Source organism: Acipenser ruthenus, chromosome 25 (assembly GCF_902713425.1).
Source record: "Acipenser ruthenus chromosome 25, fAciRut3.2 maternal haplotype, whole genome shotgun sequence".
NCBI lineage: Eukaryota > Metazoa > Chordata > Actinopteri > Acipenseriformes > Acipenseridae > Acipenser > Acipenser ruthenus.
Window position 1 is genome coordinate 9,933,673 of NC_081213.1, and position 19,037 is coordinate 9,952,709.

At 46.8% G+C, this 19,037-nt stretch overlaps 1 protein-coding gene across 7 annotated transcripts in view; it reads left to right on the forward strand.

The window, feature by feature from the left end:
* Window positions 1-19,037, forward strand: part of LOC117414093 (sestrin-1) — a 39,162-nt gene that overhangs the window by 11,599 nt on the left and 8,526 nt on the right. For 4 of the 7 annotated variants that reach the window (XM_059000334.1, XM_059000335.1, XM_034023770.3 and 1 more), the window contains exons 2-3: window positions 17,052-17,117; window positions 18,758-18,946. In XM_059000334.1, coding sequence (XP_058856317.1) covers window positions 17,052-17,117; window positions 18,758-18,946 — 255 coding nt within the window. Of the gene's footprint in view, window positions 1-13,741; window positions 14,202-14,280; window positions 15,311-17,051; window positions 17,118-18,757; window positions 18,947-19,037 lie in introns of those variants that run through there. The other 3 variants (XM_059000336.1, XM_059000337.1, XM_059000338.1) reach the window with 3 other exon arrangements.

Here is a 19,037-nt window from a genome sequence, read left to right on the forward strand (position 1 = left end):
GAACTTTGCGACCTTTTGCCACATTTCAGGCTTCAAACATAAAGATATGCAACTGTAATTTTTTGTGAAGAATCAACAACAAGTGGGACACAATCATGAAGTGGAACGAAATTTATTGGATATGTCAAACTTTTTTAACAAATAAAAAACTGAAAAATTGGGCGTGCAAAATTATTCAGCCCCCTTAAGTTAATACTTTGTAGCGCCACCTTTTGCTGCGATTACAGCTGTAAGTCGCTTGGGGTATGTCTCTATCAGTTTTGCACATCGAGAGACTGAAATTTTTGCCCATTCCTCCTTGCAAAACAGCACGAGCTCAGTGAGGTTGGATGGAGAGCATTTGTGAACAGCAGTTTTCAGTTCTTTCCACATATTCTCGATTGGATTCAGGTCTGGAGTTTGACTTGGCCATTCTAACACCTGGATATGTTTATTTGTGAACCATTCCATTGTAGATTTTGCTTTATGTTTTGGATCATTGTCTTGTTGGAAGACAAATCTCCGTCCCAGTCTCAGGTCTTTTGCAGACTCCATCAGGTTTTCTTCCAGAATGGTCCTGTATTTGGCTCCATCCATCTTCCCATCAATTTTAACCATCTTCCCTGTCCCTGCTGAAGAAAAGCAGGCCCAAACCATGATGCTGCCACCACCATGTTTGACAGTGGGGATGGTGTGTTCAGGGTGATGAGCTGTGTTGCTTTTACGCCAAACATAACGTTTTGCATTGTTGCCAAAAAGTTCGATTTTGGTTTCATCTGACCAGAGCACCTTCTTCCACATGTTTGGTGTGTCTCCCAGGTGGCTTGTGGCAAACTGTAAATGACACTTTTTATGGATATCTTTAAGAAATGGCTTTCTTCTTGCCACTCTTCCATAAAGGCCAGATTTGTGCAGTATACGACTGATTGTTGTCCTATGGACAGAGTCTCCCACCTCAGCTGTAGATCTCTGCAGTTCATCCAGAGTGATCATGGGCCTCTTGGCTGCATCTCTGATCAGTCTTCTCCTTGTATGAGCTGAAAGTTTAGAGGGACGGCCAGGTCTTGGTAGATTTGCAGTGGTCTGATACTCCTTCCATTTCAATATTATCGCTTGCACAGTGCTCCTTGGGATGTTTAAAGCTTGGGAAATCTTTTTGTATCCAAATCCGGCTTTAAACTTCTCCACAACAGTATCTCGGACCTGCCTGGTGTGTTCCTTGTTCTTCATGATGCTCTCTGCGCTTTAAACGGACCTCTGAGACTATCACAGTGCAGGTGCATTTATACGGAGACTTGATTACACACAGGTGGATTCTATTTATCATCATTAGTCATTTAGGTCAACATTGGATCATTCAGAGATCCTCACTGAACTTCTGGAGAGAGTTTGCTGCACTGAAAGTAAAGGGGCTGAATAATTTTGCACGCCCAATTTTTCAGTTTTTTATTTGTTAAAAAAGTTTGAAATATCCAATAAATTTCGTTCCACTTCATGATTGTGTCCCACTTGTTGTTGATTCTTCACAAAAAATTACAGTTTCATATCTTTATGTTTGAAGCCTGAAATGTGGCAAAAGGTCGCAAAGTTCAAGGGGGCCGAATACTTTCGCAAGGCACTGTAGTCCTGTTTGAGGGACCAGTAAAGCTGAGTGTCAATATTCTGTGCATCAAGAAATCTATTGAGTTCAGCCAGTACTCTAACACTGGACAGAAAAGGGAGATTGGAAAGAGGCCTGTAATTATTAGGAGCAGAGGGATCAAGGGTGGGCTTCTTAAGAAGAGGTTTTACTACTGCAGTCTTAAAGGAGTCTGGCACAATGCCTGGTAAAAGAGAACTCTTCAGAATATTTAAAACAGTGGTGTTTATTTTTTGGATATGTCTCTTTTAAAAGTATTGTAGGAATAGGATCTAATGTGCAAGTTGTGGGTTTCACGTTTCTAAATAAGGAATCCAGCTCTACTTCAGACGTCAAGGAAGAAACCTCAAGGATCTGTTTCGGTTCAGTGAGTAATTTTGTTTGCTGACAAGTCTTGATTTTAATACAGAGTTAATGATCTGATTTCTAATGTCAGTCACTTTTTCGTTAAAGTGATTCATAAACTCGTCACAGCTTACTCAGAGTATTCTGGGTGACACATTCCGATTTGAGGAGTTGTTAATTTTGCTGTTGACTCAAAGAGAAATCTTGGGTTAGTCCTGTTTTATCAATAAGATTTGATAGATAAACTGATCTAGCTTGAGACAGTGCAGTTCTATATTTAGAAACACTGTCTTTCCAATTCGCACATTTAAAATCACCTGAGTAAAATCCTATCGTGGTTCACAACAATCATAGATAAAAACTCACAAAACTGACAAAAAAAAGAGGATTTGATCCAGGGGGGTGATAAATTACTGAAACTAGAATAGGGTTATGGCCAGGGATCATAAGACAGAAGCTCAAATGTGGTGTAGCGCTTTCCTTTTTTTTTTTTTTTTTTGTAGGACAGGCCTCTACAAGGGGTACGTTATCATCTTGTTTTAACCACGTCTCGACTACAGTTAAAATGTCTACTTTTTCTTTTGAGGATAAAATCATGAATTAAAGCAGACTTGTTAGCCTGTGATGTTGTATTCAGCAATGCACAGTGAAGTATGGTTGATGCAGGGCACGGTACATTGGCAGTGGGTGGTGTTGTAATAACTTTGATTAGATTCTCAATACATGATCCCTGTAAAGAAGGTAGAGACTGGCAGCAGGGGATTGACGCTACTTCAGTTGGCTAAGTCATTTTAAAAGGGGCAGCAGTGTGGAGTAGTGGTTAGGGCTCTGGACTCTTGACCTGAGGGTCATGGGTTCAATCCCCGGTGGGGACACTGCTGCTGTACCCTTGAGCAAGGTACTTTATCTAGATTGCTCCAGTAAAAACCCACCTGTATAAATGGCTAATTGTATGTAAAAATAATGTGATAGTCGCCCTGGATAAGGGCGTCTGCTAAGAAATAAATTATTATTATTATTATTATTATAAAAGACTGATCAGGTGGTAGAAGAGAAACATCCAACAAGAGTAATTCTCTATATTTTCTGCTAATCTAATTGTACCTCTCCTGTTTGGGTGTAAACCATCCTTCCTAAAGAACCCTGGGCTTTCCCAGAAAATATCCCAATTGTCAATAAAACCCAAGTTTTCTGAAGCACACCAATCTGCCAACCAATTAAGAGAAAACAGTCTGCTGAAGGCTTCACAGCCCCTCCTAATGACAGGTGAAGGACCAGAAACAATTATATTTTTACCCAGTGTTTTTAGTTTTTGATTACGGGTTTTAAAATGCTTCTTAGGGTCTTGGATTCTCCTGAGTTTAATATCATTGGTGCCCACATGGACAATCACAGTAGCCGCTTGATTATGACTCCCCACTAAGTTTTCCATTTGAGAAGCAAATTCAAGGGTTTTGGTGCCTTGGAGACATTCAACCAAACATTTCTGAGTTGACCTGAAAGCTTTACTGACATTCCTGATAATCGAATCACCAACCAAGTACTGTATCAGAATTGGTTTAGATTTGATGCTTTGACTGTCAGCCAAAGCATCAAATCTATTTCTAATAGCATGTTTCGGGGACAAAGATGAGCCAACCCTTGCTTTTTATCCCCTTCTAGCCGTTACCCAGTGATTTCCACTTAATTGGGGAGAGCAGTCAAAATGTTCAGGTCAATCCCTGGGGTTAGATGGGCAAGTCAGAGGGGATGGCGGAGCCCCCAAGTCGATTACAGACTCACCCTGCCAGAGCACAGCTCCACACTGAGGGCAGGATTGGAGACCGGGACTCACCCTGTCAGAGCACAGCTCCACACTGAGGGCAGGATTGGAGACCGGGACTCACCCTGTCGGAGCACAGCTCCACACTGAGGGCAGGATTGGAGACCGGGACTCACCCTGTCAGAGCACAGCTCCACACTGAGGGCAGGATTGGAGACCGGGACTCGCCCTGCCAGAGCTCAGTGTGGAGCTGTGGGCAGGATTGTAATGGTTCAAAACTAGTGTGGCAGGAGTCTCTTTTATTTCAGTTTGTCCACCCCGGTACTGTCAGGGCATTGAAAAAGACTTCTAGACAAAACATTTTGTCATCGATCTTTCAAATTCAATGTATGAATGCATCCTGGAGTCTGTCGCCTTTTCTCTTTTTAATAAGCCCTGCCAGACACAGAGGCTGACTCAGACTTGAAGCCTAAGACTTCAATGAGCCATGAGTTATTACAGCGATTTTAAAAAAAAGAAAGACTTTCATACGGACAGACTAACCAAACCCTCATTCTCAGCATGTTGCACAGCCTCATCTTGATAAGATATAGTCTTCAAGACAAACCAATTGCAAGTCAGAGCTAAGTAGGCCTAGAAATTGCTAAAGAATTTTATACCAAATTTCCTCACAGTTTGATTGGTAACATGTACAGTATAGATATTCCTCCACAATCTAATCAATTGCTGGATATAAACGACTTGTACTTTATTTTGTAAAACTGCTGTTTAATTTAGTTCTAGTAGTGATTCCCCACCTGGGAGACTAACACGCAATACTGAAAAATGAGCAAGACTTTCCGCGGTCACCACTGCGCCACAGTGAAGATGTGCAAAGAGCCAGGGACCCAGGCTCCAGTCCCATCGTAGCTGCTGACCTGGTCCTTGTTTATTTAACCAGGAGATTTACCCATTGAGACGAGGCCTCGTTTACAAGGGAGTCCTGGGAAACAATAGAAAGACAAGTACAAGCAACACCATGAAAACATGCGTGCTTCAAACTTAATCAGCAGCATACAGAAATCAAAGAACAGAATAAACAGGACATATCTGTGTGTTCATGGGGACTGAAGGAGAACCATTGGCAGGAGGTTCTAAGCAATTCCCAAATACAATCTTTAAAACTAGAGAAAGAAAATGTATCAGATTCCATCTTCATACTATGATGGAAACCATGCCATTACTTCTGAACTGAGGGGAAGACCAGAGAACGTCCTGTTGCTTCAGCCCTTTTCCCAGATGGGAAACTGGGCAAAGCAGCGAGCAGGCTGTGGAGTCCCATCTGGGAGCAGCGAGCAGGCTGTGGAGTCCCATCTGGGAGCAGCGAGCAGGCTGTGGAGCCCCATCTGGGAGCTGAGAGCAGCGAGCAGGCTGTGGAGTCCCATCTGTGAGCAGCGAGCAGGCTGTGGAGTCCCATCTGGGAGCAGCGAGCAGGCTGTGGAGTCCCATCTGGGAGCTGAGAGCAGCGAGCAAGCTGTGGAGTCCCATCTGTGAGCAGCGAGCAGGCTGTGGAGTACCATCTGGGAGCTGAGAGCAGCGAGCAGGCTGTGGAGTACCATCTGGGAGCTGAGAGCAGCGAGCAGGCTGTGGAGTACCATCTGGGAGCAGCGAGCAGGCTGTGGAGCCCCATCTGGGAGCAGCGAGCAGGCTGTGGAGTCCCATCTGGGAGCTGAGAGCAGCGAGCAAGCTGTGGAGTCCCATCTGTGAGCAGCGAGCAGGCTGTGGAGTACCATCTGGGAGCTGAGAGCAGCGAGCAGGCTGTGGAGTACCATCTGGGAGCAGCGAGCAGGCTGTGGAGCCCCATCTGGGAGCTGAGAGCAGCGAGCAAGCTGTGGAGTCCCATCTGTGAGCAGCGAGCAGGCTGTGGAGTACCATCTGGGAGCTGAGAGCAGCGAGCAGGCTGTGGAGTACCATCTGGGAGCAGCGAGCAGGCTGTGGAGCCCCATCTGGGAGCTGAGAGCAGCGAGCAAGCTGTGGAGTCCCATCTGTGAGCAGCGAGCAGGCTGTGGAGTACCATCTGGGAGCTGAGAGCAGCGAGCAGGCTGTGGAGTACCATCTGGGAGCAGCGAGCAGGCTGTGGAGCCCCATCTGGGAGCTGAGAGCAGCGAGCAAGCTGTGGAGTCCCATCTGTGAGCAGCGAGCAGGCTGTGGAGTACCATCTGGGAGCTGAGAGCAGCGAGCAGGCTGTGGAGTACCATCTGGGAGCAGCGAGCAGGCTGTGGAGCCCCATCTGGGAGCTGAGAGCAGCGAGCAAGCTGTGGAGTCCCATCTGTGAGCAGCGAGCAGGCTGTGGAGTACCATCTGGGAGCTGAGAGCAGCGAGCAGGCTGTGGAGTACCATCTGGGAGCTGAGAGCAGCGAGCAGGCTGTGGAGTACCATCTGGGAGCAGCGAGCAGGCTGTGGAGCCCCATCTGGGAGCTGAGAGCAGCGAGCAAGCTGTGGAGTCCCATCTGTGAGCAGCGAGCAGGCTGTGGAGTACCATCTGGGAGCTGAGAGCAGCGAGCAGGCTGTGGAGTACCATCTGGGAGCAGCGAGCAGGCTGTGGAGCCCCATCTGGGAGCTGAGAGCAGCGAGCAGGCTGTGGAGTACCATCTGGGAGCAGCGAGCAGGCTGTGGAGCCCCATCTGGGAGCTGAGAGCAGCGAGCAAGCTGTGGAGTCCCATCTGTGAGCAGCGAGCAGGCTGTGGAGTACCATCTGGGAGCTGAGAGCAGCGAGCAGGCTGTGGAGTACCATCTGGGAGCTGAGAGCAGCGAGCAGGCTGTGGAGTACCATCTGGGAGCTGAGAGCAGCGAGCAGGCTGTGGAGTCCCATCTGGGAGCTGAGAGCAGCGAGCAGGCTGTGGAGTACCATCTGGGAGCTGAGAGCAGCGAGCAGGCTGTGGAGTCCCATCTGGGAGCTGAGAGCAGCGAGCAAGCTGTGGAGTCCCATCTGTGAGCAGCGAGCAGGCTGTGGAGTCCCATCTGGGAGCTGAGAGCAGCGAGCAGGCTGTGGAGTACCATCTGGGAGCTGAGAGCAGCGAGCAGGCTGTGGAGTACCATCTGGGAGCTGAGAGCAGCGAGCAGGCTGTGGAGTACCATCTGGGAGCTGAGAGCAGCGAGCAGGCTGTGGAGTCCCATCTGGGAGCTGAGAGCAGCGAGCAGGCTGTGGAGTCCCATCTGTGAGCAGCGAGCAGGCTGTGGAGTACCATCTGGGAGCTGAGAGCAGCGAGCAGGCTGTGGAGTACCATCTGGGAGCTGAGAGCAGCGAGCAGGCTGTGGAGTACCATCTGGGAGCAGCGAGCAGGCTGTGGAGCCCCATCTGGGAGCTGAGAGCAGCGAGCAAGCTGTGGAGTCCCATCTGTGAGCAGCGAGCAGGCTGTGGAGTACCATCTGGGAGCTGAGAGCAGCGAGCAGGCTGTGGAGTACCATCTGGGAGCAGCGAGCAGGCTGTGGAGCCCCATCTGGGAGCTGAGAGCAGCGAGCAAGCTGTGGAGTCCCATCTGTGAGCAGCGAGCAGGCTGTGGAGTACCATCTGGGAGCTGAGAGCAGCGAGCAGGCTGTGGAGTACCATCTGGGAGCTGAGAGCAGCGAGCAGGCTGTGGAGTACCATCTGGGAGCTGAGAGCAGCGAGCAGGCTGTGGAGTACCATCTGGGAGCTGAGAGCAGCGAGCAGGCTGTGGAGTACCATCTGGGAGCTGAGAGCAGCGAGCAGGCTGTGGAGTACCATCTGGGAGCTGAGAGCAGCGAGCAGGCTGTGGAGTCCCATCTGGGAGCTGAGAGCAGCGAGCAGGCTGTGGAGTCCCATCTGGGAGCTGAGAGCAGCGAGCAGGCTGTGGAGTACCATCTGGGAGCTGAGAGCAGCGAGCAGGCTGTGGAGTACCATCTGGGAGCTGAGAGCAGCGAGCAGGCTGTGGAGTCCCATCTGGGAGCTGAGAGCAGCGAGCAGGCTGTGGAGTCCCATCTGGGAGCTGAGAGCAGCGAGCAGGCTGTGGAGTACCATCTGGGAGCTGAGAGCAGCGAGCAGGCTGTGGAGTACCATCTGGGAGCTGAGAGCAGCGAGCAGGCTGTGGAGTCCCATCTGGGAGCTGAGAGCAGCGAGCAGGCTGTGGAGTCCCATCTGGGAGCTGAGAGCAGCGAGCAGGCTGTGGAGTCCCATCTGGGAGCTGAGAGCAGGCTGTGGAGTTCCATCTGGGATATGAGAGCAGCGAGCAAGCTGTGGAGCCCCATCTGGGAGCAGCAAGCAGGCTGTGGAGCCCCATCTGAGAGCAGCGAGCAGGCTGTGGAGTACCATCTGGGAGCAGCGAGCAGACTGTGGAGCCCCATCTGAGAGCAGCGAGCAGACTGTGGAGCCCCATCTGAGAGCAGCGAGCAGGCTGTGGAGTCCCATCTGGGATATGAGAGCAGCGAGCAGGCTGTGGAGTCCCATCTGGGAGCCGAGAGCAGCGAGCAAGCTGTGGAGTACCATCTGGGAGCAGCGAGCAGGCTGTGGAGTACCATCTGGGAGCAGCGAGCAAGCTGTGGAGCCCCATCTGGGAGCAGCGAGCAGACTGTGGAGTACCATCTGGGAGCTGAGAGTAGCGAGCAGGCTGCAGAGCCCCATCTGGGAGCAGCAAGCAGGCTGTGGAGTCCCAGCTGTACTGTACCTCACACAATCAAACCTGTACACCCCAAATCAACAAGGCTTTCAGCTGTACTGTAACACTGTACTGTACCTCACACAATCAGACGTGCAGCAGTCCCAACGCTGCGGTATTGTTGATGTGTTTGTACTACAGTAATAGTGCATAAGTACAGTAAAACCTGTGTATTGGTGCACATTTCCGAGTGGATAGGACGCTTCTGCGGTGAAATCCTTGTTTATATAGTGGAGAAAGTAAAAAGAAAATGAATGCAGTCCTTGGGTGTACCTGGACAGTGTTTGTAGTGTGCCGGGTTGAGGGTGTACCTGGACAGTGTTTGTAGTGCGCCGGGTTGAGAGTGTACCTGGACAGTGTTTGTAGTGCGCCGGGTTGAGGGTGTACCTGGACAGTGTTTGTAGTGCGCCGGGTTGAGGGTGTACCTGGACAGTGTTTGTAGTGCGCCGGGTTGAGGGTGTACCTGGACAGTGTTTGTAGTGCGCCGGGTTGAGGGTGTACCTGGACAGTGTTTGTAGTGCGCCGGGTTGAGGGTGTACCTGGACAGTGTTTGTAGTGCGCCGGGTTGAGGGTGTACCTGGACAGTGTTTGTAGTGCGCCGGGTTGAGAGTGTACCTGGACAGTGTTTGTAGTGCGCCGGGTCGAGGGTGTACCTGGACAGTGTTTGTAGTGCGCCGGGTCGAGGGTGTACCTGGACAGTGTTTGTAGTGCACCGGGTTGCAAACGTACTGTTTCCAAAGTGACATTGCAGTACTGGTGCGTCTCTCTTGCTGCACAGCCTGTTAATACACTGATCCCTGAAGGTAAGAACGTTTCCAAACGAGAGGAGGCCATTCAGCCCATCTTGCTCGTTTGGTTGTTAGTAGCTTATTGATCCCAGAATCTCATCAAGCAGCTTCTTGAAGCATCCCAGGGTGTCCGCTTCAACAACATTACTGGGGAGTTGGTTCCAGACCCTCACAATTCTCTGTGTAAAAAAGTGCCTCCTATTTTCTGTTCTGAATGCCCCTTTATCTAATCTCTATTTGTGACCCCTGGTCCTTGTTTATTTTTTCAGGTCAAAAAAGTCCCCTGGGTCGACATTGTCAAAATCCTAAAAGGTATTGAATGCTTGAATCAGATCGCCGTGTAGTCTTGTTTGTTCAAGACTGAATCGATTCAATTCTTTTAGCCTGTCTGCATACGACATGCCTTTTAAACCCGGAATAATTCTGGTCGCTTTTCTTTGAACTCTTTTTAGAGCAGCAATATCCTTTTTGAGGTGACCAGAACTGAACACGATATTCTAGATGAGGTTTTACTAATGCATTGTAAGGTTTTAACATTACTTCCCTTGATTTCACTATGTAACACAATTTTTGTTCCTGGGTAGTAAGTGTTATTTGCTAATTGCTTATGCCTTAAAAGTATAGAAAATGGCTATTATTCCCCACAAACTTTGCTTTTGTGACCAGGACAGTGATATTTTGAAATTTACCTATTTCCAATGAGAAAATGGGCGAATTTGTGTCTTTTCGTTCACATAGTCAGAAAAAAACAACATATGAATCCAAATAAACATGTATTTATACTAAAGTAATACAAAAATGACTACAAAAGATTTAGAAGTGAGTAGTTTTTCGAGATTTACGATTAATACTATAAATCACTTTCACAAATCAGTCCCCAAATGTAGTCTCCCATCATGTTCTTGTTATACTGTCCTTGGTAGCGGCGTTCAAAGTCCAGTATATCCTGGTGGAAGCACTCGCCTTGCTCCTCCGAGTACGCTCCCATGTTCTCCTTGAATTTATCAAGGTGAGCATCAAGGATATGGACTTTGAGGGACATCCTACAGCCCATTGTGCCGTAGTTCTTCACCAGAGTCTCAACCAGCTCCACATAGTTTTCGGCCTTGTGATTGCCCAGGAAGCCCCGAACCACTGCGACAAAGCTGTTCCAAGCCGCTTTCTCCTTACTAGTGAGCTTCTTGGGGAATTCATTGCACTCCAGGATCTTCTTTATCTGTGGTCCGACGAAGACACCGGCTTTGACCTTTGCCTCAGACAGCTTAGAGAAGAAGTCTTGAAGGTACTTGAAGGCTGCCGACTCCTTATCTAGAGCTCTGACAAATTGTTTCATAAGGCCCAATTTGATGTGCAGTGGTGGCATCAGCACCTTCCGGGGGTCCACCAGTGGCTCCCACTTGACGTTGTTCCTCCCCACAGAGAACTCGGTCTGCTGTGGCCAGTCCCGCCTGTGGTAGTGCGCATTGGTGTCCCTGCTGTTCCAAAGGCAAAGATAGCAGGGAAACTTGGTAAAACCGCCTTGGAGACCCATCAGGAATGCCACCATTTTTAAGTCTCCTATGACCTCCCAGCCGTACTCGTACTTCAAGGCGTCCAGCAAGGTCTTGATGCTGTTGTATTCCTCTTTGAGGTGCACCGAGTGAGCCAGGGGAGGAGACGGGTACTTGTTACCATTATGGAGCAGCACGGCTTTGAGGCTCCTGGATGAGCTGTCAATGAAGAGGCGCCACTCATTCTGGTTACAGGCGGTTCCGATTGCCTCGAACAGACTGGTCACATTGTGGCAGAAGCAGAGCCCATCTTGACGGGTGAAGAAGCAGGAAAAAGGTTGGTGACGCTTCCTCTGATCTGCGACTTGCACACTTTCATCCAACAAGTTCCACTGCTTGAGCCTAGACGTCAAAAGCTCGGCATTGGACTTCGTGAGACCAAGATCTCTAATCAAGTCGTTGAGGTCTTTTTGGTTGGGGTAGTATGGGTTTCTCTCCTCAGCTCCACCTCTGAAATTGTCATCTGGATCTACAACGTCTTCCTCGCTCTCTGACTTGCTGCTCTCTTCTAAAGACGGCTGCTCTCCGGAGGAGTGGGTACTGGGAGCTCATGGCAGTGTGGCACCGGGGCGATGGATGAAGGAAGGTCCGGATACGTGATAGCAGGTGCATTCTTGCCAGTCTGACATTTGGAAGGGTCCACCATGCAGAAGTAGCAGTTGCTTGAGTGGTCAGTGGGTTCCCGCCAAATTCTTGGGATAGCGAACTTCATGGCTCTCTTTTCCCCTCTGTACCATCCTACAAAAATACATTTATTTCACCCATGACTAATGTGTAAGAGATTCTCGCAACATTTTTCATATATGATATATTTTTTCAATAACATTGAAAATTGTAAAACATTTTAAAATTAAATTTTATTTTATTTAAAGTGATTTATGAAATTTTAAAAATTAACAAATTTTATAACATAAAATTCCGAGCAACAATTTTAAAAATTAACTAATTCTATAACATAAAATTCCGAGCAACAATTGTCCATCTTACCTTCCAGAGTTTTTTTGCAGTGCTCGCAGGTGAAATGAGATGCCCAGGGTTTGTCTTGATCCCCGACAGGCATGCCGAAATATGCCTTGTAGGCCTCGCACATCTTAGCAGATGCTTCCACTGAGTACTTTTTCGCTCTTGTCTTGATAAATTGGCCGCAGACGTAGCAAAATGCGTCTGCCGGATGCTTGCAGCCTCTTGATGCCATCTCAGAAAAATGCAGATATGTATCCACTTAGGCAGCTGGAACTAAACTGAACTGGTGGGCTTAAGGCCCCTGCATTTATACTACTATTTATATTACTGGAAAGTTCTAGAAGTTACTCCAAGTTTACTCCACACTGAATCTATCTGGAATGTTCTGGAAAATAGGTAAATTTCAAAATATCACTGTCCTGGTCACAAAAGCAAAGTTTGTGGGGAATAATAGCCATTTTCTATACTTTTGAGGCATAAGCAATTAGGAAATAACACTTACTACCCAGGAACCAAAAAAAAAAAAAAAAAAATTGTTACACGGTGTTTTAAATTCAAAACTTTTCACAATATATCCGAGCATCTTGTTGGTCTTTTTTATAGCTTCCCCACATTGTCTAGATGAAGACATTTCTGAGTCAACGTAAACTCCTAGGTCTTTTTCATAGATTCCTTCTTCAATTTCAGTATCTCCCATATGATATTTATAATGCACATTTGTGCGTGCAGTACTTTACACTTTTCTCTATTAAATGTAATTTGCCATGTCTGCCCAGTTCTGGATGCTGTCTAGATCATTTTGAATGACCTTTGCTGCTGTAACAGTGTTTGCCACTCCTCCTATTTTTGTGTCGTCTGCAAATTTAACGAGTTTGCTTACTATACCAGAATCTAAATCATTAATGTAGATTAGGAATAGCAGAGGATCTAATACTGATCCCTGTGGTACAACACTGGTTACCTTGCTCCATTTTGAGGTTTCTCCTCTAATCAGTACTTTCTGTTTTCTACATGTTAACCACTCCCCAATCCATGTGCATGCATGTCCTTGAATCCCTACTGCGTTCAGTTTGAGGATTAATCTCTTATGTTCACGTCTCGGTGTGCGTGTGTGTGTGATCACGCTCTCACAGCCCGCTTTGAGACGTGCTGTATGCAGCGAGACATGTAGCAGCCAAGTGCGAGATGCAACATGTGCTGCAGAAATTGAACAAATAACCGGAGACTGGACTCCCTTCATCACTAGACTTCAAAGGAGACGTGACTGTTCGGAACAGAAGATTAAAACACAGCATTCCATTACAGTGCATTCCGAAAGTGCCGCAAGCAGGAACAAATCGACAAGACATGCCGATAGAAACGCTGCTTTTTGTTTATAACTCGTATGATTTAAACCGTTCGCATTTTATTTAAAGTGATTTATGAACTGTAATTAATTGTAAGAACAAAAATATGTGAAACACTTTATATTCAAATGGAGCTTATGCTGTCTGCTCATAACGCATTTAAACCCATTTCGGATTTATTTAAATGAAGTATTGTAAGTAATAGTATTGTACCAAACCTGTTTCAACCACAGTAATGATCTAACACTGTAACATTAATGGTGCATTCACGTTTTTTGTAATCGCTCTTATTTGAAATCGTTCTTATCCGTGTACTGTACTCACTACTGGCTCTTAATGGAATTTACTCTTCTAAGCAAATTATTAAATTCAACCGCCTCATTCATTGTCAAACCTAATTATTTACTGTGTTTATTTTCTCTCATTTGAATGCGCTCTTATTTACTACTGATTGTACTGTATTTTACAACTGCTCTTATCTGTAATGAATTTGTAACGACTGTAAGTCGCCCTGGATAAGGGCGTCAGCTAAGAAGTTAATAATAATGAATACAGCTGCCTAAATCATGCAGTGTGTAAACTACATGTACTTAAACAAGTAATTGATTGTAAATGATGTGCAGGTTAGGCCAGCCTGGGACGTATTCATCTCTGCGTTAACTAATCAAGGTTAAAGTTGACTCAGTTACGTATATTGCGCATACCCCCCAAAACACTGCCAAGAGTTATACAGTTTAAATGGCTTGACGGGTAGTGTCTGTGAATCCCTATAGGATCCACAGTCGTGTAATTGGATCCAATAAATGCGTCAATAGTTTTGAAGTGTTGGTAGGCCCCCACTGTGCAAACTCCGCATAGCTGGAATCACTCCCCCGCGACGCGCTGTAATGTATCAGTCTGAGACCGGCCCTTGAGGGCGTGGATGCGGTGATGAGAGAGCCCGCCCGCTCTTACACAGTCCGAGGATACTGATTTCAAAGGAGGGCGAGCGAGGCGCACGAGGCATTTCAAGAATTCAGAAAGAAACATGAAAGATGCTAATGCTGAGTGTACCTTGACGAGCAACAACAGCGTCCATTACGCAGCCGACATCAATGTTTTAATAACAAGCGGCTATTTACCACGAGAGCGCTGCGAGGGGACACGGACACGGACACGGACACGGACACGGGTACAGGTACTGCACACCGCGTTTAATTCACAAGCCAAGTTAATATGCCACTATTTACCATGTTAGATTGAGTTACTGTCATTGTAAACTCATTCCACGAGAATGGTTTTGTGTCTGTGTTGTGTTCTTTAAAGTACCAAATACATTTATTAAAAGAAAAATCAGAACACAAGTTATATTTGTCATTTGATACGTTACATTTAGACATTTGCGGTTAAAAAAATAAGTACTTTGTCAGTAACAATCTAATTAAGAGAATTACGATAACAGATACCAGTTAAACATGCTCCGCAAAAGAACAATGTAGCCAGTCCTGAAATTAGGGCGATGGCAGTAATGGGTTAGCACTGCTCCTCGGCTCGTTTCACAGGGTGGACGCGTTTTAACTGCGTGTTCTGTATTTTAATTCAAGACCCGCTTTTAAACAACATTGTTTTATTGCACAGCTGCGTTTTATTTGATGTTAAGGTCCGTTTTTTATCTTGGTAGAATCGCTACTATGTTAGTTTCGTTATTTGTAAATGCTTCGTGCAGCTGATCTAGTTTACAAGCACCTGGGCATATTGGTACAGATCTTTCCATGTACGTACAAGTTGATCGCGTTGTTATTCGTTTTTATGTAAAGGAACATGATGAAGACGGCAGTGTGTTTCGCGTTAGGTTGAAGGGACTCTGTGTTAAGGGAACTCTCGGTCGCAGTTTTCATTTCAGATTAATGGGAATTCCCGTGTGGCTGTTTCGTTACATAGAAGTAGCGTGGGCAGGGAATCCAAAGGGTTTATATTTTACCTTTAAAAAAACAAACTGTAGGGCGTTTCCTTGTCTTTATAATTGGAATAAAGTCATAAGAAAAACAAATCACTTTTATTATGACAATGGAAGTTACACATCAAATCAAATGTATTAAGGCCCTGCGTATGCAGTCAGTGTGATGGCTTTCAATCGATTCTATTAATTTGCGCTTCTGCGTCATACAGGTGGGATGACGGAAGGCGGCTTCTCCGCCAGTGTGAGTTCATTCCGTGTAAGACCGTAGTGTTGGGAAGAAGCACTTGTGACTTTGTGTTTTTTGTTTTGTTAAAGAAACAAAGGGAGTTTGAATTAAAACCATGAAGGTAATGTCATTTTAATTTCTTGTTTATTTTTTTAAACAGTTAGAATAACGATTAGACACATTTAAGTTTTGATTCTGTACAGCTATGGCCGATTAGAATTAACTGGTGTGTCATAAAGTCGAATGAAAGCTGCTGAATAATTTGACTAACATTGAATTGCATACCGCTTTGTAGCTTTCTACTTAACGAAAAACAAACAGAATCATTAGACATTTTGATATCTAACCTGGCTGAAATACTGTACACTGTTATGGCTCCCGGTAGACTTCTGCGATATAATTTTGAAGTTACTTTGATTTACATGCTGTTTTAAAAAAAAAAAAAAAAAATCATAGTTGTGATTGAGATACACAAATGTCTTAACAGGTATCAGTTGCATTCTTATCGGAGAGTAGAACATTCAGGGTGAAACAGAGACCCTGAAGCCCTAGTTGTGTAACACAGGCAAACTCTGCAGTTACAGGAAGGGAAACAGGTGTTTAAATGGGACCTCCGAATTTCTGTGTTGGACTGCACTGATGCAGAAGGGTTTTCCCGTGGTGGGACGTCCTGCGCGGGTCTTGTGCAGATCTCTGGGGCTCCCTGTCCGCACGTTCCATAGGGAGGGACGCTCTGAAACGTATCCCTGGGCTTCCACGAACAAAAGAAACTGGTGGTTTTTGTTGTGATGAATGCAGGCTGCAATCCAGAGAGAGACAGAGCTGCTCCAGGAGGCTAGTGTGGTCCAGTGGTTAAAGAAAAGGGCTTGTAACCAGGAGGTCCCCGGTTCAAATCCCCCCTCAGCCACTGACTCATTGTGTGACCCTGACAAGTCACTTAACCTCCTTGTCCTCTGTCTTTCGGGTGAGACGTAATTGTAAGTGACTCTGCAGCTGATGCATAGTTCACACACCCTAGTCTTTGTAAGTCACCTTGGATAAAGACGTCTCCTAAAATAAACAAATAATCTGAACCCCTGTGAAAGAAAGGCAGAGGTTTAGGTCTTTATTGAATGTGGGGTGAGACAGACAGCAAGGCTCTGGGTTTATTTACCCTGGAGTTCAGAGAGAGATTCACAGACCTCCTTGGACTGGATTGTTTGATCATTTAACAACATATCCCTCAGTGCCAGGGGAAGCCACTCTTCCCTTTGTTCTCGGGTGCATTGATCCAGATAAACAGCACTTTAAATATCTGTCAGCTCTAAGGGGCGTGCTGTTGGTGCAGCCGGTTTTTTCCTCTGTGTTTTTAATCTCACTCCTGTGCTATGGTGCTCAGTACCCCCTACACATGCAAACCCTTGCCACAAGTTGCATCAGCTGTATGGAGCAGACCCGCCCTCTCATACCAGAACACACCGTATTGATACCCTGTACAACTTCAGTGAACTGCAGTTCTTGTCAGTGTTGTTAATGCATGCTTGTGTTTGATGGCTGTCCTCCTATACTTTGATTGAATAGCGCTATAGAACAGGGACATGAAGTGCACAGCGGCGCTGTGTGTGTTTGATTGCCGCTCCATTCAGACTGCCAAGTGACGATGTGTGCAGCGTCTGGAGCAGTGCTTTGTTTTAGTGTTTAAAAAATGAAAGAGTTGGAGCAGCTCTGTCTCTCTCTGTGTCTGCTTGGTGATGCAGTCAGCTCGCAGTGTTTTCATGTTTCTCAATCCGCTGTTCTTGCTTCGTGTACAGAGGTTTGATAACATGTTAGACCCTGACCCCCCCCCCCCCAGATCTCTTAAAGGTTTTTTCTTCTCTCCACAGGAGCGCGGTGTTCAGATCCCACAGGCGCTGGGGCAGGGACCCAGCTTCTTCATCCCCGTAGAGGAGGTAGGGTGCACTCTAATTCTGCGCACCAATACCTTCCCCCAGTGTGTTACAAGTGCTGATGCACACTAACTTCATAGAGGTTTCCGAAAGGACTGCTGTAGCAAATTACGTGTATGATTCCAGTCGCCATTTATCTTATGGTGAATCTTCCTCCCTCCCAGTCCCTCAGATCCAACCACTACACCACATTGCCTCCCTTCCTCTGTCTCTCAGCTCTGAGCACTACACCACACTGCCTCCCTCCCTCTTTACCGCTCAGTCCCTCAGCTCTAAACACTAGACCACACTGCCTCCCTCCCTCCCTCTGTCTCCTTAGCTCTAACAACTACACCACACTGCCTCCCTCCCTCTGTCTTTCAGCTCTGAGCACTAGACCACACTGCCTGTCTCCCTCACTCTTCTCCCAGTCTCTCTGCTCTGAGTACTACACCACACTGCCTGCCTCCCTCTGTCTCTCAGCTCTGAGCACGAGGCAGGCTTCACTCTTCTCCCAGTCCCCAGCTGTGATGACCGTGCCAGCCCAGTTGCTGGTAGGCATTGGAATCCTTGGTGCTGATGAGCTGCCTGTCCCAGCTGAGTCATCAGACAGCCAGTGGGGCTGTGCTCAGGAATGCAGTTTCTCAACCAGGTGCCTTGCAGCACTGAGGACAGTGATCTGATGCAAGCTTGATCCAGCATTTCAGAAGAAAAGCATGGGCTTCATTCAAACTCTGACCTGCCAGGAAGCGTATTCCTTCAGACCAGGCAGGCAGGCAGGCACCCTGTATAACCGGGGAGGAGCTGGGCTGCTTCCAGAAGCTTTCTATATAGAATAAACACTATGTCCTTGAGAGAGTCCTGTGAGAGCATGTGTTGGTGTAAACAAATGTATACTAGTAAGGGTTATGACGGCCATTGCATTGCACTGTGCTCTGAATTCGATCCTGTCCACACGAAATCATCCACTAGCTAAATAAGCACATGGTTTAAGCACATGTTGATTGCACAGTGCTGTTTTATTCAGTCACGTTTTTGTGCATTGTTTAGGTAGTGTGAGCAGGCTGTTCATCACCTCCAAGGTTATTTAGACTTCTAGTGACTGCCTACTGAGACGTGGCTAATTAAGCATTAGTAAAGGAAATGGTTTAAACTGCTTAATTTATTAATTCTATCAGTTTTTAATACCTCAGCTTTGTCCAAACTGACATATGATGGTTGGATGACTAAAGGTGCTGTCTCTCTCTCTCTCTCTCTCTCTCTCTCTCTCTCTCTCTCTCTCTCTCTCTCTCTCTCTCTCTCTCTCTCTCTCTCTCTCTCTCAATGTAATGGTGCTTTATTGGCAAGACTTACAATAGCAGGTGTTGCCAAAGCAATTATACAATACAGACATGTGTATATATACAATGCATCATGAATACATATATATAAACAAACTGATTTATAAAGTACAGTTAAAAAAAACAAACAAACAAAAAAAAACATATCACTACTAACAATAAACATGTATCAGGACAATAAGTATTTACATAATACATACATGCCTACATACACAACAACATACTCTCTCTCTCTCTCTCTCTCTCTCTGACCCTGTGTCTCTGTGTTGAGATGGTGTCTCTGTCTCACTCTGACCTTGTGTCTCTGTCTCTGTCTGTGTTGAGATGGTGGAGGAGGGCGTGGTGCAGCCGATCCTGAGGGAGGCCTTCGTGTCACTGGGCCGCCTCGATCACGTCACCATGGTGATGGGTCTGCACACTGAGTACCTTGCCTGCTTCCTGCGCACTCAGCACTCCCTGCTGCGGCTGGACGGGCCCCTGCCCTACCCCTGGAGACACTTCATAGCCATCATGGTGAGTCCCCTATCCCTGCGCACACTGCATCCCCAGCACGGGGAGTCCCCTACCCCTGCGCACACTGCATCCCCAGCACGGGGAGTCCCCT